We start from the raw sequence: 25899 nt of genomic DNA, 5'->3' as shown, positions 1-25899 counted from the left end.
ATGCTTTTAATCCCAGAAGAGGAAGGCAGATCTCTGAGTCCGAGGCCAGCCTGGTCTACAGAGTGAGCTCCGGCACAGCCAGGGCTACACAGAGAGACCCTGTCTTGAACCTTCCCCCTCTGCCCCTCATAAAAAGGAAAGATAAAAAAAGAAAGGAAGGAGAGACAGAGACACAGACAGAGACAGAAACAGAGACAGACAGAGAGATAGAAACAGACGGAGAGAGAGAGACAGAGACAGAAAGGAGAGAGGGGAAGACACAACAAAAGCTGGACCAGGCCTGGCCCGGGAGCCCCGGCAGCAGGCGCGCGCCCGCAGGGGCCGTCAGGGGGCGCGCGCGGCCGTGCGTCCGGAAGAGCGCGCCTGGCGGGGCTGGGCGGCATGTGCGCGCGCGCGGGACAGGCTAGCAGCGGGCGATGTACGCGGGTGAGGCGGGCTAGCACCGGGCCCACGCCCCCGGTCCGCGGCACAGATGTGGCGGCTGCAGCTGCTGGTGCTGGCGGCCCTGGCGGCGGGTTCCGCCGAGGCCCAGGCGAACTCCAGCGACGGTGAGCTTCCCGAGCTTCCTCTGCTCGGCAGCAAGGCCGCAGGCCGCCCGGGTCCGCGCGCCTCTCTCCGGGCTGCAGGCGCACGCTCGGCTTGGCTCCGCGGGTTCGGGACCGGGTCCCTCCTGTGGGCGCCTCGTTGGGGCTGGGAACCGGGAAGAGATAAGTAGCCCCTGTTCAGACTTTCTTCCCGGGATGGAGCAGCCATGTTTGTAGCTTTGACTGGGAGCATTGAAACGGCCCTTTGAGCTGAGTTTCTCGGGGAGCTCGCCTGTAAGCGCAGCACCCCGCGGAGGCTGCGGCAGGAGGATTATGAGTTCGAGACCAGTCTGGAGAGTGAGAGTCAGGGCCAAACAAACTAAAACCAAACCCGTCGGCTACGGGGCAGCAAACTCTGTCGAGGAACTAAGGCATTCCACGCAGCAGCTGGCGGTGACACTCCCAAATCTAGACGCTCTTCAAATGGGTGAAATTTTGAGGGGAAAACGAGACAGCGATGGGACTTGAGACCCTTAGGTCACGTGTTGAGTGAGAAGGGTTTAGCGGCTGCTGGGAGAGGGGCGGGAGCGTTAATGGGAAATGTGAAAAGCACTAATTGTGCCAAGCTGGTGATCACGTGCTTTTTCTGGTGACGTTAAATGCATTCCTTGTTTTGAGCTTGAGACAAGCAGCAAATGCAACAGTTTTCTGAACGACGGGATCGGTTTCTTATATGCTTGTCTCAGAAAAGTCCCGCGTAGAGCCGCATTTTAGGGTCTTTGCGTACAACTAAGGTCAGCGATGCAAAGTACAAACGTGTGTGTTGAGTGTACACACGCACAACGGTCTATTTTCTTGAAGACAACTCTGGCTCACGGTCGAGGGCCAGCTTTCGCCTCCGGCGCTATGCTCGGTGCTTTTCCTGGCAGCTCTAAGTGTCAAAGCCCCAGGAGATAACGACCGCCCCCTGGAGGCTCAAGATGCTCATTACACAAAGGAACCGCTGGTAGCTTTGTGTAGTGGACCCTGTGTGGCGGTGCGTGCCTGGAAACCCAGCGTTCTGAAGGTGGGACAGGAGGATCAAGAGCCCAAAATCAGATTCGGTGACCTAAGGGTTTTGAGGCCTGCCTGGGCTACATGAGACCCTATCTTTAAAAAAAAAAATCACAGCACGAGGCTTTGGATTTAATTTACCAATCTTTGAAACAGCCTTCTGGCCGGGCGTGGTGGGGACACACCTTTAATCCCAGCACTCTGGAGGCAGAGGCAGGGGTGAGGTGGGAGTGGTAAGAAACAGCCTTCTGAGGAAGGTGGGTAAGTGAAGAGCCTGAGTTTAGGCTTGATATGGAAGAGCGCCTGAGTCTGGAGGGCTAGGAGGCAGGCCTTTCTATGTCCGGCTTGAAGTTTCAGGACTTATTATCTAGAACTTTTCACAAAAGTTGAGAAAGAAAAGTAGTAAGTGGTGAATTGGTACTTTTTTTTTTTTTTTTTAACATTGTCACATCTGCTGCTGCCGGTGCCGTTCTCTGTCTTATGTATCAGCATAGTTTTGTGCCGGAGATGATAGGGCTCGTGTTAAGACGCAGACATTCCCCACGTCTGGATGGTGAAAGCAGCATAGACTTAGCGGAAGGATGAGCCTCCTGTGGAGCGCTGTGTTGTGATACAAGTGGCAGGTGTTGCCCGGACTCAGCAGGACCAGGGCACTGAGGCAGGATACTCAGTGATTCTGGGTGCTTCCTCTGACCAGCTGCGTCCCGGGGCTGCGTCCCGGGGCTGGTCTTGTCCTCCTCGGAGTCCCGGTCTCTGCTGGCCTGGATGCCTTCAGTTTGGCTTTAGGTTCATACCCAGTTTTCCACCTGGAAGCCTGTCCTATAAGAGCCCGCTGGGGGGTGGGGGGTGGGGCATCCACATTTCCCACGTTGGAACGGCTCTGACTAGGGCCATGGGCCCCTGTGTAGACAGATGCCTGTGACTGCTTCATTCCAAACTTGAAAAGTCGTGTGTCCTCTGTGGTGTGCACGTCCTGTTGGCTTTATGCATTTACTTTGTGGAGCTGAGGATCGGCCCCTGGCCCTTGCACATACTGGACAGGCAGCCCACACTGAACTAGAGCCTCAATCCTTGCCATTAGAAGATGAAAAACTCGGTGGCTGAGCATAGTGCACACCTGTCATTCTGAGCACCTCTAAGTCTGTGGCAGGAGGATTGCCTCCAGTTCAGGACCTGTGTTGGCTGCACAGCAATACCTTACCTCAAAATGAACAAACAACCCACAGACAAGTAAAAGTTGTAAGGGACACTTGAGTGGCCACCAGCTCCAGTAGCTGGGCCGTCCTTCTCTGAGTCTGTGGACTAGGGAGACTTAGGAGGGCTACGCTTTGTCAGCTCTCCTGAGGTTGGCGGCTGTGTGTTAGCACAGCGGAGGGAAGTCTGAGGTGCATTTCAGTAATAGCCAAAGGAGGGGTTGGGTCATTTTAAGATAGGGATCTCATTGGGAAAGAGGAAGCGATTAGGAGTAGAAGGTCTTTCTAGAATGGAGTTAGTGGAAGGAAAACATGACTCTGGCTGGGTAAGACTGGAAAATGCCTACGAAAATAGAAACACAGTCCCTTCTGTTCAGATGGCAGTTTGGGTCCTTTCCCCTCCCCCGCCCCCAGACAGGATTTCTCTGTGTAGCCCTGGCTGTCCTGGACTCACTTTGTAGACCAGGCTGGCCTCGAACTCACAGTGATCCACCTGCCTCTGCCTCCCAAGTGCTGGGATTAAAGGCGTGCGCCACCACCGCCTGGCCTTGGGTCCATTTTTTAAAATGTCAGATAAAACAGAGCCATAGCTCTCCCGAGTACCGTGTGAGCAAGCACGCCATCTTGCCTGGGCTGCCCACTCTGCTACCTCCTTTGATGTGCTGTCTTCTTCCCACACCCCAGTCATAAGACCTAATTATGCCTGTCAAATGTTTCTGGTGACTCTTTCTCCAGTCAGCTTGGAGGTGAAGTTAAGCTCCTATTAACTTCTGTAGGATGTATTTGGGTATTTCTCTTGCCAAGTCTCTTCTGTGAGTAGAAATTAAATACAGTTTCTAGCCAGGCGGATGTCTGAGGCTTGTCATGACTTAGCTAGCTGTTTGGGAAGTTGAGGCAGAGGGATTGCAATCTCAAGGCCGTTTTGGGCTAGAGCATAAGTTCAAAGGCAGCGTGGGCAAGTTAGACTATGCCTTGAAATATAAATATTAAGGAAGAACCAGGCATGTGGTTGAGTGGTGGACTGCTTGCTTAGTGCACTACAGGGCCTGGCTTCATGCCTCAGGACAGAAAACAACCAGATAGTAATAACAAAACCAAACGAAGGAAATTAAATCCAGTTTTTATCGTGTATGTGGTAAAAGCTGTTTTGTCTTTCAGCCCTCTCTCTCTCTGTGTGTTCTGCCCAGAGCCCTTTATACCTTAGTACATGCAGTTTTCTCCCAGCCCCACCTCCCTTTTTTTCTCTCTCGTTTCTGGATTCTTTTTGGTGGTGCTGTGGATTAAACCCAGAGTCCTGTGCAAGCATCTACCACTAAGCTCCATAGCCCCTAGGCCCCCGCCTTGAGTGCCTTTCGTTGTGTCTCTGTGGAAGTCCCCTTGTTGCTGCTTATGGTAGGCAGAGCATCTCTCTGAACGAATTCCCACTAGTGTCTTTGTAGGGCCAATCTGAGAATGCCTGGACGTTTTCTGGTTTCTCTTTTAACTCGAGGAGCTGTATCTCCAAGGCACCATGAGCCACAAAGCTCAGGATGCTCGCTGTGCGGCATCTGATGGCTGAAAACTGTCCTCCCGTTTGTTGGGTGCTTTCTGTAGCATGGCTACCTCACTTTTACTGTGAGAGGACAGAGGCCCAGAGGAAATGAATGCTTTGCCTCAAGTCACACGGTTCAGTCACTGTTGAACAGGCATTTACTGCCAGGCTAGGCAGGAGCCAGACCCTGGATCATTGGATATGACAAAGCCTGCGTAGCCGGGAGGGAAACCGCAGGAGCGTGGTTAGGGTGTAATCATCTGTGCAGATTGTGCAATGGCTCTTGGATGGCGGATCATTCCCACACAGGGGCCGGCTCAGGTAAGAGCAGAGGGATGTGAGCCTCCCTCTCTTATTCACAGAACTTGGTGTTTGCGGTGGTTAGTTGCCCAGAGCACTTTGTTTCGTTTTTTTTTTTAGACAGGGTTAGGCAGGTCTTGAACTACCCATGTAGCCAAGGATGATTTCAACATCTGATCCTCCTGCCTCCACCCCTGTCCACAGTGTTGGGATCACAGCACCAAACACCTGCTTATGCATGGCCGGTGCTCAAACCCAGGGCTCTGCACATGAAGACAGCAAGAACCTGTTTACTGTCTTCATAGAAACCACAGAAAGTGCGATCGATAAGGAGCTGTGTTGGAAAAAGAAAAATGTTTTAAGGTACCTGTTCTTAACGTTACTGGTGTTAAAACAGCAGGCCCAGGTTTGACACTGTCTCCTGCTCAATCCCCTTTCACTGTCTTCCGCCTGGTTCCTGCTGCAGGCCTGTGGGGTGGGGCTTCTGTGGAGCACCCCCATGTGGGGTGGGGCTTCTGTGGAGCTCCCCCCATGTGGGGTGGGGCTTCTGTGGAGCTCCCCCCATGTGGGGTGGGGCTTCTGTGGAGCTCCCCCCATGTGGGGTGGGGCTTCTGTGGAGCATCCCCATGTGGGGTTGGGCTTCTGTGGAACACCCCCATGTGGGGTGGGGCTTCTGTGGAGCACCCCCATGTGGGGTGGGGCTTCTGTGGAGCACTCCCAAGCAAGAGTTCTTCCTGAAGTCAGCAGCTCAGGCTTTAATTCACCTTGAACTTCACTCCTGCTCCCCGGGTCGTGTCTCCGCTCTTAGTTCTCAGAGTTTTTAGATAGGAATATGACTTAGGCACTGTTTAACCAAAAGGACAAAGGTCATCTGTCACACCATGGCATCAGAAATCTCATGTAAGTTAATCATCTGACCTTTGTGCTTTCTAGAACACTCTCCTGCAAAACAGAAGTATTTTATTTTAATTTGGGGAATTTTTGAGATAGTCTTATATAGTCCAGGCTGGCTTCACACTCACTATCTAGCTGAGGCTAACCTTGACCGCTGGACTTCCTGTCTCTGCCCCTGTGGGGATCTGAATAGGTATAACCCCCATACACTCCTGTGGTGAATGCTTGGCTCATAGGGAGCGGCAGTATTAGGAGGTGTGGCCTTGCTAGGGTAGGTGTGGCCTTGCTAGGGTAGGTGTGGCCTTGCTAGGGTAGGTGTGGCCTTGCTAGGGTAGGTGTGGCTTTGTAAGAGGAAGTGTGTCACTAGGGGGCAGGCTTTGAGGTCTCAGAAGCTCAAGTCAGTTCTTTTCTGCTGCCTGTGGATCCAGATGTAGAACTCTCAGCTCCTTCTCCAGCACCGTGTCTGCCTGCGTGCTGCCGTGCTTCCTGCCATGATGATAATGGACTAAACCTCTGAACTGTGAGCCAGCCCAAGTTCCATGCTTTCCTGTATAAGAGTTGCGTGGTCACGGTGTCTCTTCATAGCAATAGAAACCGTAAGTAATAAAACTCTGAGTGTTAGCACTCAGGGAGACAGAGGCAGGAGGATCACTGTGAGTTCGAGGCTAGCCTGGTCTACAAATTGAGTCCAGGACAGCTAAGGCTACACAGAGAAACCCTGTCTCAAGAGGGGGGAAAAAAGAGCCAAGCTACCTCCCCCACCCACCACAGTACCGGTAGGGAGCCCAGCCTCACACGTGCTACACAAATGCTCTCTCACTGAGCCACAGCTTCAGCCCTGAGGTATCAGCACTGATACAGACAGATGCCGGAGTCCGAGTGAGTGATCTGCACCAAACGCTATACACCTTTTTTCTTCTTCTCCTCTGCTGGGATTAAAGGCACGTGTCACCACCATGTTCTCTTCACCATTTTCAAACTGCATACATTGTGTGTGTGTGTGTGTGTGTGTGTGTGTGTAGTCTCTCGCTGACCCTGGGGCTACACTTATTAGAAAGCCCCAGTGGTCTTCCTATCTCTGCTCTCCATAGCACAGAAGACACAGGGTATGTGGCTGTGCCTGGCTTTTTATGAGGGTACTGGGATTTGAACTCAGGTCCCCCATGCTCTTACTCACTGAGCCATCTCTTCGTCTCCTCCTATATGTACGGTGTTATATGAGGCATGGGCAGGGGTTGGCAGTCTGAAGAGTTTGGGGCCTGTATCCTATGGATGCTGAGGGATGATGGTGCCTGCACCAGAATGTCAGCTGTGGGGATGTGTGTGCTAGGGGAAGCAATGGGCAGGGGTTGACAGCGTCCCCATATTGTTTAATGTCTTTTTTCCTTCTAAGTGCTGAGAATTGGACATAGCTTTTTTTTTGGTAGGGTGCGTTTTGTTGCCATTTTCACAGATTTAAAATGTAGATTCAAGGCAGAGCTTAAACCTTGAGGCCATCAAAGCTGGAAACTTTTGCTAAATCAAGAAATTTCTGATAAGAACACTAGAAACTTGAAAAAGAGTGTGTGTAAAGCCAAGCCACTTGACATGTACGCCCAGCGGTTCTTGCTCGCTCACTTGTTACTGGTCAGTTGCTGTTTAATCGTTTTGATGACTGTGGCCCTATGTCTCTTTCCTAAAGAGTCATCTTATTTATTTTATGTGTATAGATGTGCATGCATGTTCTGTGTGTGTGCACATCTGTGCACTACATGTGTGCCTGCTGCCTGAGGTGGCCAGAAGAGGGCACTTGATGCCCTGGAACTGGATATGGGCGGTTGTGAGCTGCCATGTCGGTGGTGGGAACCAGCCTGAGTCCTGTGCAAGAGCAGCCGGTGCCCTCAGCTGCTGAGCGTTGGTCTTGTGCTTTCCTGGTGTGTTGGTGCCTTGGAGATTGGCTCTCGCTTCTGGGTTGAAGAGAGGCCGAGGAGGGTTGGCCACGCACATATCTCTAGAGATGGTTTCGGTCTTTCCCAGGCCTTCTGAGCTGGTCTGGCTCTAGAGTCTGTGTCATGGCAAAAAACAGTCACCAGAACACCGTGTAGAGTGCATTGGAGGGAAGGAAGCCCACGAGATGACGGAGGTGGCTCGGATGCATGGGCTGTGCAGATTTTATAAGTACTTGCTGATTGCTTCTGGCGTATACAGTGCTCTATCTGCCTGTACAACCTGCATGTCAGAAGAGGGCATCCGATCAAATTATGTGAGCCACCCTGTGGGTGCTGGGAATTGAACTCAGTACCTCTGGAAGAGCAGCAGGCAGTGCTCTTAACCGCTGAGCCATCTCTCCAGCCCCAGCTTGCTGACTCTTAATAAATGGAGAAAATGAGGTGAAAAGTGTGTGTGTGTCGGGGGGTGGGGGGGACAGAAAAAATGAAACCAGGAGACGAAGGACAGAAACAAGCTGAGAGCCCCTTGCACAGTGAAAAAGTTAGTGGCCCCTCAGTGCCGGGAAAACTGGCCCCACCACGGCTGACAGGCCAGAAGGTGTATTTGTGTTGTTTTTTTAGACAGTGTCATTAGACAAAGTAAATTGTTTGCCACTTTTACACATGGGTTTGGGATTGCCTGTTGGAGACTGGTGGGCTCAATCGGGGGTGCACAACTAAACACAGTGACCCCCATAGAATCTGTGGTAGTCGTCGTTCAGCAGGAGGGGTGGGCCCACAGCCCTGTGCTCAGGATGGATTGTTCACAGGGCTAGCTTTTGCAGGCCTGGCAGGTAACCATAGCTACTGTGAGTTCAGTGTTGCAAGGGCTTCTTCTTAGCACACCCAGCCTCAGCTTTAGAGTTACCCTCGTCTTCACATGCAAACACCAACAGGGTCTTGATCTGTCGCCCAGGCTGGCCTTGAACTCACACAGATCCCGTTCAGTGCGTTAGCCTCCTGAGTGCTGAGATAACAGCTGTGCGCCACCATACCTGGCCCTTGGGGCTTTCGGGCGGGTTAAATTAGCATTGTACACTTGTTTATGAATGAAATCGACACTAGAGGCACCACATTGTAACGAGGAACTTTTCTCATTTGTTGTAGGTCTCCTTGAATTTTCTGTGGGGAAGTTTACATACTTGGTGCTCAGCGGGCCCTTTCCACGGGAGGCCATTCTGCGCCATGTTTCAAGCAACGTGACCTTTCTTCTCTTCCAAATACACTCACAGTATCAGAACGCCACCGTGTCGTTTACTAAGGTGGGTACAGAGGGTGATTTCCATGAGAAGATCATCTCTACAATGTTACCGTCTTGTGTGTTAGACTTTGGTGTCTGTTTCTGTGTGGGCCTGCCCCCCCCCCCCCCCCCCCCCCCGCCCCAGCAAGGTCTCCAGCATCTTTAGTTACAAGATCTCACTCCTGGGCAGTCCTCGGTGCCTCGGTTCCCTTGACCAGACTCCTTAGAGGAACAGAACTATAGAGGGTTCTAGAACTGACCGTGAAGAGCAGTGCTCTTTCTTCCATCCTTGGCTAGCGGCATTCTTGGTGGTCTGGTTTTTTTGGTCGCCACGGCAACGCGTTCTCTGAAGCCACCTGCTCTACTTTGAGGCTTGCGACAGTGAAACTCATCAGCTATGTTTCTCCTTCTCATTCTCTTGGCTTAAGATAACATTCTGATCCTCAAGGCAGGAGCATTAGGAGTCACAGGCCAGCTTCCGCTGCACAGTGAAGCCAAGACCAGCTGGCCGTCCAGCAGAGTGGATCAGTGGCTAAGGCACACTGGCTGCTCTTACAGAAGTCCTGAGTTTGTTTCCCGGCATGGCACTCACACAGCAGCTCACAGCTGTCCCTAACTCCAGTGCCAGAGGCTCTGATGCCCTTCTCTGGCTTCCACAGGTGCCAGGCGTGCATATGGTGTGCCGGCATGCATATGGGCAAAAATATTCATACACATAAAATAAAAATAAGTAACTAATCAAATAAACCTAAAACATATGCTTTCCATGAACTGGACTCTTTGGGGCCAGAGTTCCTGTTTTGTCTTCTCGGTCTCAGAACCTGATAGAATAAATCTCAACCCAGTTAACTGTAGTGAATTGAAAATTTTAATGTGCAACACCTAGCATTTTCTTTCTGCCCTCCCTCCCTCCCTCCCTCTCTCCCTCCCTCCCTTTCCTAATCTCTTTCCCAGTATCAAGATGGAAATTAAATCCAGGCCATCACCCTTGATAACAAGTGTTTTACCACTGTTTTACAGCCTGATCCCCAGTGTCTGGGTATTAAGAAATGGACACTGAGGGCTGAGGAGATGGCTCACAGTCTATAGGACATGAGTCAACCCCTAAAGCCCTCCGAAAAGCCAGCCAGGCCTGCTGTGGGTTTGCTACCCTGCTCGGAAAGTGGAAACAGGGCTCTCCTGGCTGGTCTGTCTAGCCAGTCAGTGAGCTGCAGGTTCAGCAAGAAACTGTGTTTAAAAAAAATAATCTGGAAAGGTTACATGCCTGGTGCATGCTTGTAATCCCAGCACTCAGGAGGCAGAGGCAGGTGGATCTCTGTGAGTTTGAGGCCAGGCTGGTCTACAGAGTGAGTTTGAGGCCAGGCTGGTTTACAGAGTGAGTCCACGACAGCCAGGGCCACACGGAGAGACCCTGTCTGGAAGAATAAAAACAACAAAACAAAATCTGCAGGGGATGGAAAGATGGGTCAGTGGTTAAGAGCACTTGCTGTTCTTGGGGCGGACCTGGGTGCAGTTCCCAGCATCCACATGGCAGCTCACAACCATCTATAACTCCAGTTCCAGAGTCTGACCTTCAAGGGCACCAGGCATGCAAGGGTGTACATGCACACATGCAGGCAAACCACACACACACACACACACACACACACACACACACACACACACACACACAGCCAGTGCTCTTGACTGCCACCTCTCTAGCCCGCAGTGACGGTGTGACTTAGCGTCCCCTGTGTGAAGGTGTGGCTATAGGAACATCGAGAAGGAAACTCTGTAAGGAGGGTTTTCCTTTTGTTCTGAGGGGATTTGGAACATCGAGAAGGAAACTCTGTAAGGAGGGTTTTCCTTTTGTTCTGAGGGGATTTGGAACATCGAGAAGGAAACTCTGTAAGGAGGGTTTTCCTTTTGTTCTGAGGGGATTTGGAACATCGAGAAGGAAACTCTGTAAGGAGGGTTTTCCTTTTGTTCTGAGGGGATTTGGAACATCGAGAAGGAAACTCTGTAAGGAGGTTTTCCTTTTGTTCTGAGGGGATTTGGAACATCGAGAAGGAAACTCTGTAAGGAGGGTTTTCCTTTTGTTCTGAGGGGATTTGGAACATCGAGAAGGAAACTCTGTAAGGAGGTTTTTCCTTTTGTTCTGAGGGGATTTGGAACATCGAGAAGGAAACTCTGTAAGGAGGTTTTTTCTTTTGTTCTGAGGGGATTTGGAACATCGAGAAGGAAACTCTGTAAGGAGGGTTTTCCTTTTGTTCTGAGGGGATTTGGAACATCGAGAAGGAAACTCTGTAAGGAGGGTTTTCCTTTTGTTCTGAGGGGATTTGGAACATCGAGAAGGAAACTCTGTAAGGAGGGTTTTCCTTTTGTTCTGAGGGGATTTGGAACATCGAGAAGGAAACTCTGTAAGGAGGTTTTTCCTTTTGTTCTGAGGGGATTTGGAACATCGAGAAGGAAACTCTGTAAGGAGGTTTTTCCTTTTGTTCTGAGGGGATTTGGAACATCGAGAAGGAAACTCTGTAAGGAGGGTTTTCCTTTTGTTCTGAGGGGATTTGGAACATCGAGAAGGAAACTCTGTAAGGAGGTTTTTCCTTTTGTTCTGAGGGGATTTGGAACATCGAGAAGGAAACTCTGTAAGGAGGTTTTTCCTTTTGTTCTGAGGGGATTTGGAGAGAGCTGTGAACACTGGGTGGCTCTGCGGAGGATGTTATTTCTCAGTTCTGTTTTCATGGTGGCTTTGCTTCCCCAACGCAGACGCTCCTTCCTGGTGCCTCAGGGACAGGCAACGACAGAGGGCTGGTTTCCATCCTCAGGCCCGGGCAGACTACGTGCACTTGGTACTTGGAGACAAAAGATACGAAGCCTGTCCAAAGCGTGGCCATTCCGCTGTCCTACTCAGAAAGAGGTAATTTCCTATCCCAGTTCATGTGTGGATATGAGCTTCCATGTGGAACCCTAAGGGGAAATCTTCCTGGTAGATTGTCTATTAGGGGTGCAGTTTATTTGATCAAGTGTTTGAGTGTAAGAGCAACAGAGAGCTGGTGTGACTGGAAGCTTGGGTCATGGCTGGGAGAGCGTATCCTTTCGTTAAACAAACAAACAAACAAACAAAACCAACCAAACCATCCATCGAGCCCTTGGAAGAGCAACAGGAGACCCCGTCCTTTGCAGCTCCATGTTATCAAGGGCAGAGGAGGCATAGGCTTATCCTAGGGGAGGCGCAGGCAGGGTCTGGAGAGCAACGGCTGTGCCTGGAGTCCGAGAGCAAAGAGCCATGGACAGTGGGCACAGCTTGCTAAGGTGGATTCAGAGGAAGCATAGAGAGTTTGGGCAGAGGCATGAAATAGTCCACTTCATCTTCAGAGAGCTGAGTACAGAGGAGCTGGTGCCATAGCTTGGTTGATCAGTGCTTGCCCAGCATGCACGGCACCCTGGGTGCTGTCTCCAGCACTGTATAAAACTGGCCTTTGTGGCACATGCCTGCGATCCAGCGCGAAGAAGTGGAGGCCAGAGGACCAACAGGCCAGAGTCAGCTCCATGGCAAGTTGAAGGCTAGCCTGAGCTACATGAAGAAGAAAGAACAGAGCTGTGAGCACAGCAAGTGAAATGTGGGGCCGGAAAGCAGGTTCTGAGCCTGGGAGAGGGAACCGGAAAGGCACAGTGGCTACGCGTTATCAGAGGGGAGCCTCGGCCTCCTGCGTGGACTGATTGGAGATTGTGCTACACAGCAGGGTTAGGTGTCGGGTGGGCTGGAGGCAGTCGTGACTTCTGTAAGGGGCACGGTGAGTCTGAGATGCTTGTGGGATGTCTGACTGGGAGCACACAGTTGGCAGCTAGAGTGCTGGCCTGCAGTAAAGGAGTGATTTTGGAAGGCCCCTGCCCCTGCTGTTTGAGGTCGCAGTTAGGTGCAGGACTCCGTCTCCTCCGGCTCTCTGCCTGACTCCATCTGGATGGTGTCTTTAGACATAGATGCTCCTAACCACATTTGATATATGGCCCTTGACACAGCTCCCTGCTAGCTCTGCCCTCCCTGTGCCTGTAGGATAACTAGGTGCTGTGTTCCTGTTCATGTGATAGGATTGTGCTGCCAAATGCGAAACAAGCATCCTTAAAGTGCCTGGTTCAACCAATTACGGACACCTGTCCTGGAAGCCACCACCCACCTCCCAAGGGAGTGTTCTCCCTGGGTAAAGTTAATGAGCTCCTGAAGTGGTTCTGGAGTGTTCGATCTCCAGCATGGTTACAGCCTTCCAGGCCCTAGGTCTCGGCTTCTGTTCCTCTGGCCATCAGCCCCTAGGAAAGAGGAAAACCACAGAATGAGATTAGACAGGCAGTTGGCTTTAAGGCCAAGGCTATACGGGAGAGTGTAGCTGCCTGGGGGAGTTCTCTTATTTCCTCGTGTTGAGCTTGTCGACGGCACCTGATAACCACAGTGCTGAGGAGACATCTGAGGTCAGAGGAGTGCCTGGAATTTGTGCCTGAGCCAGGAGTGGTAAATAGTACATTCCAGAAAAATCCAAAGTCAGCAGTGTCTGACTGAAAGAGCAGGGGCGTCCTTTAATGGGAGCTCTTTAGAGAGCTTACAGTGACGGCTAAGTGAAGGTTGGTGGAGACAGGCAGACCATTGAAGTTTGGGGACAGACCTGGGGAACGGCTCAGGGTGATGTACACAGAGCCCTGGGGTTGAAAGAGACAGTTTGGGGGGACAGGGAGTGAGGGAACTGTAGACATCCTAACTCTGTGATGACACAGCAGATGCTGGCCTTCTGTGCTGATGTACTGCTGCCTGGGATGTTCTCGTGGTGGCTGTGGGTGCCCTGGAGCACAAAGAGGGTTCTTGGGGTACTAATCTCACCGTTTCCCCCCCAGATCCCATTCCTGGAGGCTGTAATTTGGAGTTTGATTTAGATATTGATCCCAACATTTACTTGGACTATAATTTTTTTGAAACAACTATCAAGTTTGCACCAGCAAACCTAGGCTATGCAAGGTATGATGGACGACATCCTCCGCCGAAACTGCTCTCTGGACACTCAGGACTGTAGAGCAGGCCCAGCAGGCCGACTCAGCCCATCACTTCCTATAGTAAACTTGAATTGCTTCGTACTTGGGACTGGCACAGTTTAAACTTCGGTGCTAATATTTGAGCTATTGTTTATGCTGAGTAGTCTCCTGAATCCTTTTGAATTCTTTATCTGAAGAGACAGGTGGGATGTGAGCCTGTTTTGCGCTTGGAAGTGCACCTTAATTTCCTATTTTTAAAGATTTATTTTATTATTCATAAGTGTGTGTATATGGGTGTGCACATGAGCACAGGAGCCTGTAAAGGCTGGAGGAGCTGGAGTTACAGGTGGTTGTGAGCTGCCTGGATTTATTTGCTATTTTTTGGCATTTATTTATTTTCTTACTTGTGTTCCTGGCTGGTTTGGAAGTTTCTGTGTAGACCAGGCTGGCCTTGAACTTGCATTTATCCTCCTCCTGCCTTCCAAGGTCTAGGGCAATTCCCTTCTCTCCTTTTTGGAGGCAGTGAGGCTCTGGCAGGGGCCTCCTGTAGGTTGCAGACTCCTTTTTAGAAGGGGAGAGTGCCTGGGAGCTGGCTGGTGCCACTTATGTAAGGGCGCCAGTCCCACTCAGGAGGGCTCCCCCTCGGGACCTAATTATCTCCCAAAGCCACCTTCCAGTACAATCACGTGGGAGGCAGGGGCTTCCGGTGGGAGGCAGGGGCTTCCGGGTGAAGCTCAGTCCATGACTGTGTGCCGCTTGTATCGCGCACTCCACAGCTGTAGAGTTGGGGTTGCGCCTGAAAACAAACAGCTCTAACCCCCTTTCCCGGACGGGGCTTGAGCCACAAGAGACTGACGCTCAGCTTTGTTTTTAGAGCTGCGGAGCCTCCACCGTGTGACGTGGGCACCGGCCCGGAGTCTCGGTGGAGACTGCGCTATGACGTATATCAGTACTTTCTGCCTGAGGGTGACCTCACCGAGGCCTCACTGCTCCGGCATCTTCAGAGCATGGCCCAGGTGCCCCAGGTGAAGGCCAGCGCGGCCAAGGTGAGTCTGGTTTTTATGGCCCATGTGGAGGGGTTGGGTCGTCTGAACCGACATTGGCCTTTGGGGAGAGGCAAGTCAGCTGTGTTTTGATTGCAGCCATGTCTTTGATGTTACCATCCTGAGGTACGGCGAGAAGTAGGCGAGACTTGTCTGTATACTTCAGCAACGTAGATAAACACTGAGAAACTGCTGAAGGACGTACATGAGACATGGAGCCGGAGAGCTGGCAAAGGTGGAAAGGGCAGAATTTTCTAGAACTTGTAGGCACTCCCCAAAGGAGCTTGGCCAAAACCCGCATATCTTGAAATCAGTCATCAGGGGACTCAGGTTGTATTAATATTTTAACAATTCCTGGAGAATTTCACACATACGTGCTGTGTATTTTCATAATATTCACCCCCAACCCTTTTCTCTAACTCCAACCAGATCTACATCTCCAAGCTCCCTCCCCACTTCCTGTAGAGTGCTGGGATTGCAGGCATGCGCCACTGTGCCCAAATCAGGGCCTAGGCTCTTAAAGAAAGCTGGCCCTTGGGTTGGAGAGATGGCTCAGTGGTTAGGAGTACTATCTGCTCTTCCAGAGGACCCAGGTTCAATTCCCATCACCCACACGGCAGCTCACACCTATCTGTAACTCCAGTTCCAAAGGATCTGATACGTTCACGCTAACGTACATAAAAGTAAATAAATTATTAAAAAAAAAGAAAAAAAGAAAGAAAGAAAGAAAGAAAAAGAAAGCTGTCTCAGGCCTGGGGAGGTGGCTCAGCTGTTGAGAACATTTGCTGCTCTTGCAGAGGACGTCAGTTCCCAGCATCCTCTTCAGGCCACTCACAACTGCCTGATCTGACACCCTCTTCTGGATGCCATGGGTCTCTATACTCACAAGTTCACATCCATACACATAATTGTCAGTAGCTCCTGGGGATTCCATACTGGGCTGATGACTGGCTTGGCTTCATGCAGGTCTTGTGCAGGTATCCACAGCCTTTAAAAAGCCATGTAAACACGACTTGTTATGTTTGGCCTTAGGTGGTTACCCTAACAGCTGATGATAAAACAGCTGTGTCCTTCTCTTCCCTCCCCGGACAAGGAGTCATTTATAATGTCATCGTTTGGGATCCGTCCTTCAACACATCCGCTGCTTACGTTCCTGTGCACACGTATGCCTGCAGCTTTGAGTCACTGGATGGTAACTGTGTCTCTCCTGGTGAGTGTGTGGACTTCAACCTGGACAGAGTCTTCCTTGGCTTTGCAGATCATTTTCCACTAGTGAAGAGTTTAAGATTGTTCAAAAATGCTTTGTCCGGGGCTGGAGAGATGGCTCAGAGGTTAAGGGCACTGGCTGCTCTTCCAGAGGTCCTGACTCAATTTCCAGCAGCCACTTGGTGGCTCATAACCATCTATGATGTGATCTGATGCCCTCTCTAGCATGCAGTTGTATATGCAGGCACAGCACTGTATACTTAATAATAAATAAATAAATCTTAAAAGAGAGGGGGGGGGGAGAACTTGTTGCAAAGGACCCAGGTTCAGTTCAGCACTCACATGGCAGCTCAAACCATCCATGACTCCAGTTCCTGGGATGATGCCCTCTGCTGGCCTGTAAGGACACCAGGCATGCACATGGTACACAGACATACATGCAAGCAAAATACCCATGCACATAAAATAAAATAAATAAATATGAAAAAAAAAAGCCACATTACTGTACTCCATACAAGGCAATAGAGTGCATAGAACCAGGGCATTGGACAAAACCAGACAAAAGTCCAGAGCATTGAACATTTAGTCCCACCATATATAATATAAACACATATATAATAAGGGAAATAAGAAGATATGTTTATAAAATACATAACATTGGGAAACTAATGGACACCAGGAAGAAAAACAGAGCAGGTAGAGGAGTGGCCACATGTGTGTGAGAGGAAACACTGAGGTGGCTGGTGGCAACCTTATAAGCAGGAGCAGTGCAAGTAGCAATGGTAACCAGAGGAGAGGAGCCATGAAGCCAGAGGTGCAGGGTGGTGGCTCAGGCCTGGCCTTGTGGATCAGAGTGGGCTCTAGTTAGAAAGCACTGGGAGGTGCTGGCCAAAGGGCATCCTGACCGTAGACTCTGATGGCATCACTGGTGCCTGTGGAGAAAAGACAGATGGGAGCAGAATCAGCCACGTGGGTCAGGAGACTCCGGAAGTGAGGGGAGCTGTGGTTTAGAATGTCAGCAGAGAGGCGGTAAGTGTGTGTGTGGGGGAGGGGCAGGGATCACCACAGAGGGCTGCTGTGACAGGCAGGGATCACCACAGAGGGCTGCTATGACAGGCAGGGATCACCACAGAGGGCTGGTGTGACAGGCAGGGATCACAGAGGGCTGCTGTGACAGGCAGGGATCACCACAAAGGGCTGCTGTGACAGGCAGGGATCACAGAGGGCTGCTGTGACAGGCATGCATCACCAACAGTGTGCTGGTGTGGCAGGCAAGGATCACCACAGAGGGCTGCTGTGACAGGCAGGGATCACCACAGAGGGCTGCTGGGATCACCACAGAGGGCTTCTGTGACAGGCATGCATCACCACAGAGGGCTTCTGTGACAGCAGGGATCACCACAGAGGGCTACTGTGACAGGCAGGGATCACTACAGAGGGCTGCTGTGACAGGCAGGGATCACCACAGAGGGCTGGTGTGACAGGCAGGGATCACCACAGAGGGCTGGTGTGACAGGCAGGGATCACAGAGGGCTACTGTGACAGGCAGGGATCACTACAGAGGGCTGGTGTGACAGGCAGGGATCACCACAGAGGGCTGGTGTGACAGGCAGAGATCACCACAGAGGGCTGGTGTGACAGGCAGGGATCACAGAGGGCTGCTGTGACAGGCAGGGATTACCACAGAGAGCTGCTGTGACAGGCAGGGATCACCACAGAGGGCTGGTGTGACAGGCAGGGATCACAGAGGGCTGCTGTGACAGGCAGGGATCACCACAGAGGGCTGCTGTGACAGGCAGGGATCACCACAGAGGGCTGGTGTGACAGGCAGGGATCACCACAGAGGGCTGGTGTGACAGGCAGGGATCACAGAGGGCTGCTGTGACAGGCAGGGATCACCAGAGGGCTGCTGTGACAGGCATGCGTCACTACAGAGGGCTGTGACAGGCAGATGAGATCTATGTTTGGTTCAAATGTCTCATGAATTTCCTTTAACCAACTTGGCCCACCTTTTCTCCTTGCAGTTTATTTTGTGAAGAACCAGGCTTGTTTTGGGCACACGTTCTGCCACACCCTTACTAAAGAAACACCGTGGGGGGTGCAGCGGGCCTTTGTCAGGAGCACTCATCTGGTTCTCTGTTATAAAGAGCAGCCATTGGTAGTGACTGCCTGCATAGAGAGCTCGTTAGGGGAACAAGGCTATGTCTATGTGCAGCAAATGAGTCTCAAGCAGTTCACCTCTGTTCTCCCCTGCTTTGCTTGTTAAGTAATACACATGCATTTATCCACTAATCTTTATTTATTCTATTTTTAAGGAAGAGTATCTACCAAAGTGTTCTCCACTCTGTCTGCCATGCTTGGGCTCTTCGTTTGTTTCTTTGGACACAGATTCTGGAAAACAGGTACTGTTTCCCACATAGCCCCTTATTCTGCACCTTATGCTGTGTCCCCTGCTGCTGGTCTGTGAGAGTGTCCCTGCTCTTCACAGATTTCTGTGGCTGAGTTTTCTCCCGATCTCAGCAGCAGAGTGCAGCGTGGGTTGTATGGCGGAGCTCAGATTGTTCCATCTGCTAGCCAACTGGAGATGGCTGATTAGTGACAGCTGGACAGCTGTCTGGGTTTGGAGACAGCAGTAGGCTCGATCTCGTTGAAACCAGGCCGGCCTTGTGGTGAGCAGTGATCTGGAACTTGTTCAGCATGGAGCGCTGTAGCCTGAGAAGGGAATAGGCGCCTGGGGCAGTGAGTGGGTGGGACTTCCGCACTGCCTCTTATGTAATGCTTCCACTTACCCCTCGCTGAAGCCCCAGGTTGTGAGGCTGAGCTCTGCGGCTGCCTGGGAGCCCGCTCTGACGGGGCTGGAAGTTTCAGCTTTCCCCCTTTTCTTTTCACATGATCTTTCTTCTTGCTTAATTGGTAAGAAAGAATTGTGGGAGGAGTCAGTCGTCAGTGATTACAAACTGGGGGTCCAATTGCTATCTTGTGGGAAGTCTTCAAACTGTTTCCATGTTGAGATACAGTGTTCTGTAACAGCTGGGGAGAATTCGAGAAAATGGCAGAGCTGCGTCCACCTCATCAAGGTTAGATTTGCTTTTGGGAAACAAGGTTATCTGTGGGCTCAGGCCACAAAGACTTCAGTGGCTGAAGGGACTATAGGAAAGCCACGTTTCACTTTCTCCTCATCTCCTCACCTCCTCATCTCTCAGCTTTGTTTTTGTTTATCTGACCATTGTTATTTAGTGCCTCCTTTCAGAGTAGACACAAGTTTTTCAAGTAGAAAATAGAGGCCTGGGGACAGCGGAGGGTGGAGTGTTTGGCAGTATATGCAAAGGGAAAACAAAGGGCTGGGGATATGGCTGTGTGTGAGGACCTGAGTTCAAACCCCAGGGCCCGTGTAGTGATAGTGGGTGTGGTAGGGTGTGTCCATGAGACAAGGTAGGATGTGAGAAAGGAGAAGGTCAGCAGCTCTGGGGCCGGCTAAGCAGCCTCACAAGCACACCCCTATTGTCTCTGGCCTCACAAGCACACCCCTATTGTCTCTGGCCTCACAAGCACACCCCTATTGTCTCTGGCCTCACAAGCACACCCCCATTAAACACACAACAACAAAGGTATGTTGTGGCCTCACAAGCTCACCCCCATTAAACAAAACAAAACAAAACAAAAACCAAGGCATGTTGTAGTGGCACAGCCCTGTAATCCCAGACTTTGGAAAGCTGAGGCAGAAGGATCATGAGTCTGAGGCTAGCCTGGACTACGTAAAGAAAGGAGAGCCTTTCTCGAAGGAGGAGGAGGGGGAGGAGGAAGAAGAAGAAGAAGAAGAAGAAGAAGAAGAAGAAGAAGAAGAAGAAGAAGAAGAAGAAGAAGAAGAAGAAGAAGAAGAAGAAGAAGAAGAAGAAGAAGAAGAAGAAGAAAGAAAGCCTAGTATAGGAATTATGAAATTAGCACGTAACCATTACATTATGTAACAGGTACAGCACAGGCAAGTGCAGTCAGTACCTAATGCTGCAGCCAAGTAATTCATTATTTGTTACGCCCGACTCTTGGGGTTTCCCTGCCTTACAGATAACCATTCCTTCTGGGAACAGCCATGCTGTATGAGTTCTAGGCGCTCCAGCACAGACTTGTAAATTAGATGCCTCTGTTGCTTAGTGCAGATGCCTGACATAGGTTTTCATCTGTTTCCTTCTAGAATTATTCTTCATTGGCTTCATCTTCCTGGGGTTCTTCTTCTACATCCTGATCACCAGACTGACGTCGGTTAGGTATGACGGTGAGTGTAGATGATGGTGTAGCTGGGTGTGCAGACAGTGGTATGACAGCACACAGGCTGAGCTTAGGTTGTAACCTGCTGCTGTGTTGTCTCCCTTGTGCAGTTCGCCTGGTCCTCACAGCTGTAGCCGGCAGCGTCGGTGGAGCCCTCCTGGTGGCCTCGTGGTGGCGATTTGGGATCCTCACGCTCTGCATGCTGTGTGTTGGACTCGTTCTGGGGTTCCTCGTCTCTTCTGCAGCTTTCTTCAGCCCTCTGGGTAGGAGACGCTGACTCACGCTGTGTGAGGGCTTTAGTTAGGCTTCTGAGGCTGTGGGATCCAGGTCCCGCAGTGTGCTGCTTATCTCTGCCTTCTGAAGAGCCACGGCACTTGCGGAGATGGCCTGACACTGAAGAGAAGGCCTGGGCAGAGCCCCGCCTAGGGGAATTTGGCATGTCCCCAGGGCCAGCTTTCGGGGCTTCTGTTACAGTGAAGGTAGGTGTCGGGCCATAGGGCACAGCAGTGGCCGCGTGTTGTAAGGAGCCATGTGCACTTCATGATGATAAAGGGCTACATTTCTGCATGTGACCTATAGAGCAACCCAAGAGCAGCATGGCTCTCGGCAAATGTGGTGTCCCCAGTCTGAGCCTCTCTCCAGGATGCACCCGTGCTCAGGTGTGGGAGCCCCGCTCATGAATGCCAGCATTAAATGGGCATATGTTCTTGGCTTGCTCTAAAAATACTGTCAACTACTTAATTTAGTGTGTGTTTAAGAGTATGGCGGTGGAGGTGCTGGAGGTCACAAATAACTTCCTGAGTCAGTTTTCTTCTATGGTGTGGTGTGGACCCCAGTCATCAGGCCGGTGGCTGGATGCTCAGCTTTCTCAACGCCACAGCTCCTTTTAAAATTTTAACTATTTTACTTTTTTTTTTTTGAGACAGAGTCTCACTGTGTAGTTCTGGTAGCTTGGACTCATTGAGTAGACCGAGCTGGCCTCAAATTCAGAGATTCTCTTCCCTCAGCCTCCCAATTATCTAGGAGAACAGGCATCTGTACCTTACAAAGCTAGTTTATAGAGAAGACCTCACTCACATAGCTCCGGGTCACCCACGTGTGTTGTCCGCTGATCTGTAGTCGCCGAGAGTGCACAAGCGAGTAAACTCGCTCTGCTCCATCTTGTATGTCTTCATGGCAGGAATTGGGTTAGGGGTTCAAATCTTCTCAGATTGAGCTTGCTGCTTAACTCTGAGTATCTATCGCCTGTGGGGGTCCCCCACTACAGATCCTGAAGGTTTAGAGCTAGAGGGCTGAGTGGGAGCCGCCACACAGTGGTCCACCCACCCCCTCACCCCCCACCCCGGTCGTCTTCCTGCTTAGAGGGTAAGGGTCAGGCCAGAGCCAGCCTAGGGCAGCCTCTCCACCTTACCCTCTAGGTCCCTCACGCCTTCTGCAAAATGCCCTTAAAAAGGGATCATGTTAGCCGGACGTGGCTGCACACATTTTTTTTCTTTTTTTTTTTTTAATTCTCCAGTGCCTGCCTCTTCACAGTAACTGCAGAAAGCCACATAACCATTCCTTCCTTTCTATTTTAAGGCATTAAAGTCCATGAAAATTTGCCCCTGAATTCATTAGAAGTTCCTGACACTTGTAGCAACTCCCTTAAAGAAAACTGAAACAGTTTTCTGGTTTGGGTCCTGGACTCTCCACACACAAAAGCAGCTCTGATTCTTGTTGATTGCTGGATCTGGATGACAGATGTCCCTGCCATAGGGACACTAGCTGCACACATTTTTAATCCCAGGAGAGGCAGGCAGATCTCTGAGTCTGAGGCCGGCCTGGTCTGCAGAGTGAGTTTCAGGACAGCCAGGGCTACACAGAAAAAACCTGTCTTGGAAAAATAAACAAGCAAAAGCAGATGTGTGAACTATTTTGACCATTAACTGACAACAAGAGCGTGGGTCTAGCTGCCAGCGTATTCCCTGGATGTCGCTTAAAGCCTCGTGAGTGTCTGTGTCCAGACATTGGGACAGTGAAAGTTAGCGTGTGAACATCTTGTTCCTTTGTCATTTCTCTGCTTTCCTAGGAAACCTAAGTGCGTTTCGTGACGATGGAGTGTTCTGGGTGACGTTCTCTTGCATCGACTTGATAGTTCCAGTCATGTTCATGGGATGCCTGAGAATAGTGAGTGTGCTTCCCTGCGGTGGGCTCTCCCGCTCGCACAGCCTCCCAGCCCCCAGGAAGCAGCACCGAGTCCTTTCTGTGGGCTATTCACCAGGGAGGCGCTGTGGCCACCAAGTGACCTTGTTCTCCTTCAGAGCTGTAACCTAGGGGCTCTCAGGTCAGGTCTGCTTCCTCCAACGATGAAAGAAAGCAAGTTTTATTGAGAGTGAAAGTGCGTACAGACCCCACACAAAGACACCGACACCCCAGTGTGGATGGGAAACTGAGCCCATCTGAGTTCCGGAGGGCTGGGGGTCCCCTTCCCTGATCTGAGTTCCGGAGGGCTGGGGTTCCCTTCCCTGATCTCAGTTCCGGAGGGCTGAGGGTCCCCTTCCCTGATCTGAGTTCTGGAGGGCTGGGGTCCCTTCCCTGATCTGAGTTCCGGAGGGCTGGGGGTCCCCTTCCCTGATCTGAGTTCTGGAGGGCTGGGGGTCCCCTTCCCTGATCTGAGTTCCAGAGGGCTGGGGGTCCCCTTCCCTGATCTGAGTTCTGGAGGGCTGGGGGTCCCCTTCCTTGATCTGAGTTCCGGAGGGCTGGGGTCCCCTTTCTTAATTTTGGACTGATCAACTTAAACAAAGAAAGGGGAGCTATAGGCCATAGCTTCAGGTAAGCATGCTCTGACCAGCCTAGACTGGTCAGCCAGAAGGGGGCCACGTTGAGGGAGAAAAAGACTGCAGGCCATCCTCATTTTGTCGGTGGGCCCTTCCCCTATCCCTTGCCTGTCAGGGATCTGTGTAGCCCCCAGGCCCTCAGAGTGTCAGCACCGCCTAGCAGTGGGAGCTGAGCCACACTCTAAGGAGGCTGTGTATCTCCTGCATTCCTGGTACCCTTAGAGGCCAGAAGAGGGTGTCAGACCCCCTAGAGCTATAGGGAAGGACGGCTGTGAATGCCCATGTGGGCGCTGGGTCCCCTGCAAGAGCAGGAAGTGCTCTGAACCACTAGCCACCGTGTTTTGACAGCTTGAACAGTGTGGCAGGAACTGTGGTGTGTGTAGGGGCAGTCAGGAGGCACTGGAGGTCAAGAAGAAATATGATGAAAAGATACCGTGGAATTCTCAAGGGACAGAAAAGAGCTCATTACAGATGTGGAAGGCCATCTCGCCCTAGCTTCTCAGTGGCCCTTGTCGGTGCAGAGGCACAAGGCTGCCCTGAGGGCTGGAGGCTCTGTGGGTGACACCTGCCCGCTCTGCCCTCTCACAGCTGAACATCCTGGCTTGTGGGATCGTGGGCGCCTACTCTGTGGTGCTGGCTATTGACAGTTACCTCGCCACGACCCTCTCCTACATCACTCTGAACGTCCTCAGAAGAGCTCTCAACACAGATTTCCGTGGGGCCTTCATCAGAGCCCCTCTCCAGACCAACGGTAAGACTCGAGTCAAACGGGTAGGCTGCCTACCCACCCTGACAGGGGCACATACGCATCACCCGGGGCTGCCTACCCACCCTGACAGGGGCACATACGCATCACCCGGGGCTGCCTACCCACCCTGACAGGGGCACATACGCATCACCCGGGGCTGCCTACCCACCCTGACAGGGGCACATACGCATCACCCGGGGCTGCCTACCCACCCTGACAGGGGCACATACGCATCACCCGGGGCTGCCTACCCACCCTGACAGGGGCACATATGCATCACTTGGGGGCTGAAAGAGGAACTGGTACCGATGCCATGAGAGTGCTCTGCCAATAAGCAGAGGCCTCAGATGTCTCAGTGCTGGGCATTCATCCTTCTAAGGCTGAGGCTCTGTAGGGCAGCCGCGTCTGTGGGCGCCGCACACGTAAGGCTGCGGCTCCGGGGAACCACACAGGCAACTTTCACCACCCGCTTCAACTTTCCGGATGCCTGGAGTGGGTCTGCGTCAACACCAGGACTGTGGTGTCTCCTCACCGTGGCTTGAGTGAGGGAGTTCACGTTTGGATGTATGTCCAGAATTGGAAAGGAAGACTTGGGGTTAGCCTGTGAAGGGAAGGGCTGCTGTTCACTAAACGGTTCAGCGCCAGCTGTGTTCGTACACCGCTGCACTCCTAGTGTCCGGCGATCTGAAGCCGGAGGATTGCCATGACTTCGAGGCCAGCATGAGCTTATAGTGAGTTCCAGGTCAGGCCGTCTCTAAAGACTGCCATATTTAAAAACATAGGAAAAAGGAATAAAAGGGGGAGGGAGGGAAAAGAGAAAAGGAAAGAGGAGAACTTGGGGCCGGGAAGCGATCCGTGTGTAAAGTGCTTGCTCGGCATCACGAGGACCTGAGCTCAGATCCCTGGAAGCCATGTGAAGGGCAGACATGACAGCACGCATCCGTGACTCCGTGAGTGGGGCCTGCTGGCCGGCTCTCTAGCAAATCAGGTTTAATGGGGAGGCTGTCAGAACAGTAAGGTGGAGACACCTGCCGCCCACTGCAGCCTCCACACACAGCAATCTGCACACACCACATACACAGTTTAAAAATACATAAAAATAAGAGGTGTGGTGACTCATGCCCATAGTCTTGAAACTCAGGAGGGCAAGGCAAGAGGATTGCCGTAAGGTTAGGGCTAGTCTGGGCTATAGCTTGAGGCATTCTCAGAAACAAACAACCCACAACACAAAACCCTGTGAGTACAAAGGGCACTTCTCCCCTTCAGACTTCATCATCCTGGCTGTGTGGGGGATGCTGGCGGTCAGTGGCATCACACTGCAGATTCGGAGAGAGAGGGGACAGCCGCCTTTCCCACCCCATCCCTACAAGCTGTGGAAGCAAGAGAGAGAACGCAGAGTGACCAACATTCTGGACCCCAGCCATCACCTCCCGCCCCTGAGGGAGAGGCTTTATGGCCAGATCGCTGGGATCACAGAGCTCTTCCAGAAGGCACAGCCTGCTGGGGAGCGGACGCCCCTGCTTCTCTAGCGGGCTGAGGGCTTGGTGGGTGTGTCTGGCCTGGAGCTCTGCTGCACCACCCAGCTGTCCAGTCGGGGTCAGCGGGGGTCAGGGATAGGGGGGCGCCCTGATACACAGCAGTGGAGAAGGACGACTCTAAGCGACAGGGTGCGAAAAATCACCAAAAGCTTGGTTGTAGATGTTTCCCCTCATTTTCTACAGTCTGGAGACGTTCCCTTTTGATTTATAAATGGATGTGTTTTATAAAATACACCAAAATTAAAAGTGTTGGTTCTCTTTAAAGCCTTGGTGTTTTTCTCGTGGCTTCTTGAATAGTTCTGACTCTGAACCTGAGGAGGGGAGGCAGGCGGTGGGACTTCCTTGCTTTGCGCAGAGATTAGGGATAGGGCCGGGCCTGACTCAGGGAAAGTTAACGTACTCGTATCTCAGACCAGAACCTTTTCATTTTTTTCAGTATTTAAACAACTTATTTTAAAAACAATGCCAGGGCTGGAGAGATGGCTCAGAGGTTAAGAGTGCTGCTGTCTGCTCTTCCAGAAGTTCTGAGTTCAATCCCCAGCAACCACATGGTGGCTCACAACCATCTAGAATGAGATCTGGTGC

At 51.6% G+C, this 25899-nt stretch overlaps 1 protein-coding gene across 1 annotated transcript; it reads left to right on the top strand.

Moving 5' to 3' along the window:
• The first annotated feature begins 415 nt into the window (after positions 1–415).
• Positions 416–25362, top strand: Tm7sf3 (transmembrane 7 superfamily member 3). Its single transcript, XM_051155605.1, has 12 exons — positions 416–548; positions 8570–8724; positions 11451–11601; positions 13566–13686; positions 14575–14746; positions 15776–15953; positions 18265–18351; positions 20139–20219; positions 20323–20475; positions 22281–22378; positions 23617–23779; positions 25043–25362. The coding sequence occupies exons 1-12, from the start codon at positions 473–475 to the stop codon at positions 25303–25305; spliced, it is 1698 nt and encodes a 565-aa protein (XP_051011562.1). The 5' UTR covers positions 416–472; the 3' UTR covers positions 25306–25362.
• Positions 25363–25899: the final 537 nt, after the last annotated feature.

The sequence above is a fragment of the Acomys russatus genome, chromosome 13 (assembly GCF_903995435.1).
Source record: "Acomys russatus chromosome 13, mAcoRus1.1, whole genome shotgun sequence".
NCBI classification, from domain to species: Eukaryota; Metazoa; Chordata; class Mammalia; order Rodentia; family Muridae; genus Acomys; species Acomys russatus.
This window is presented reverse-complemented; position numbering and strand designations above follow the sequence as displayed.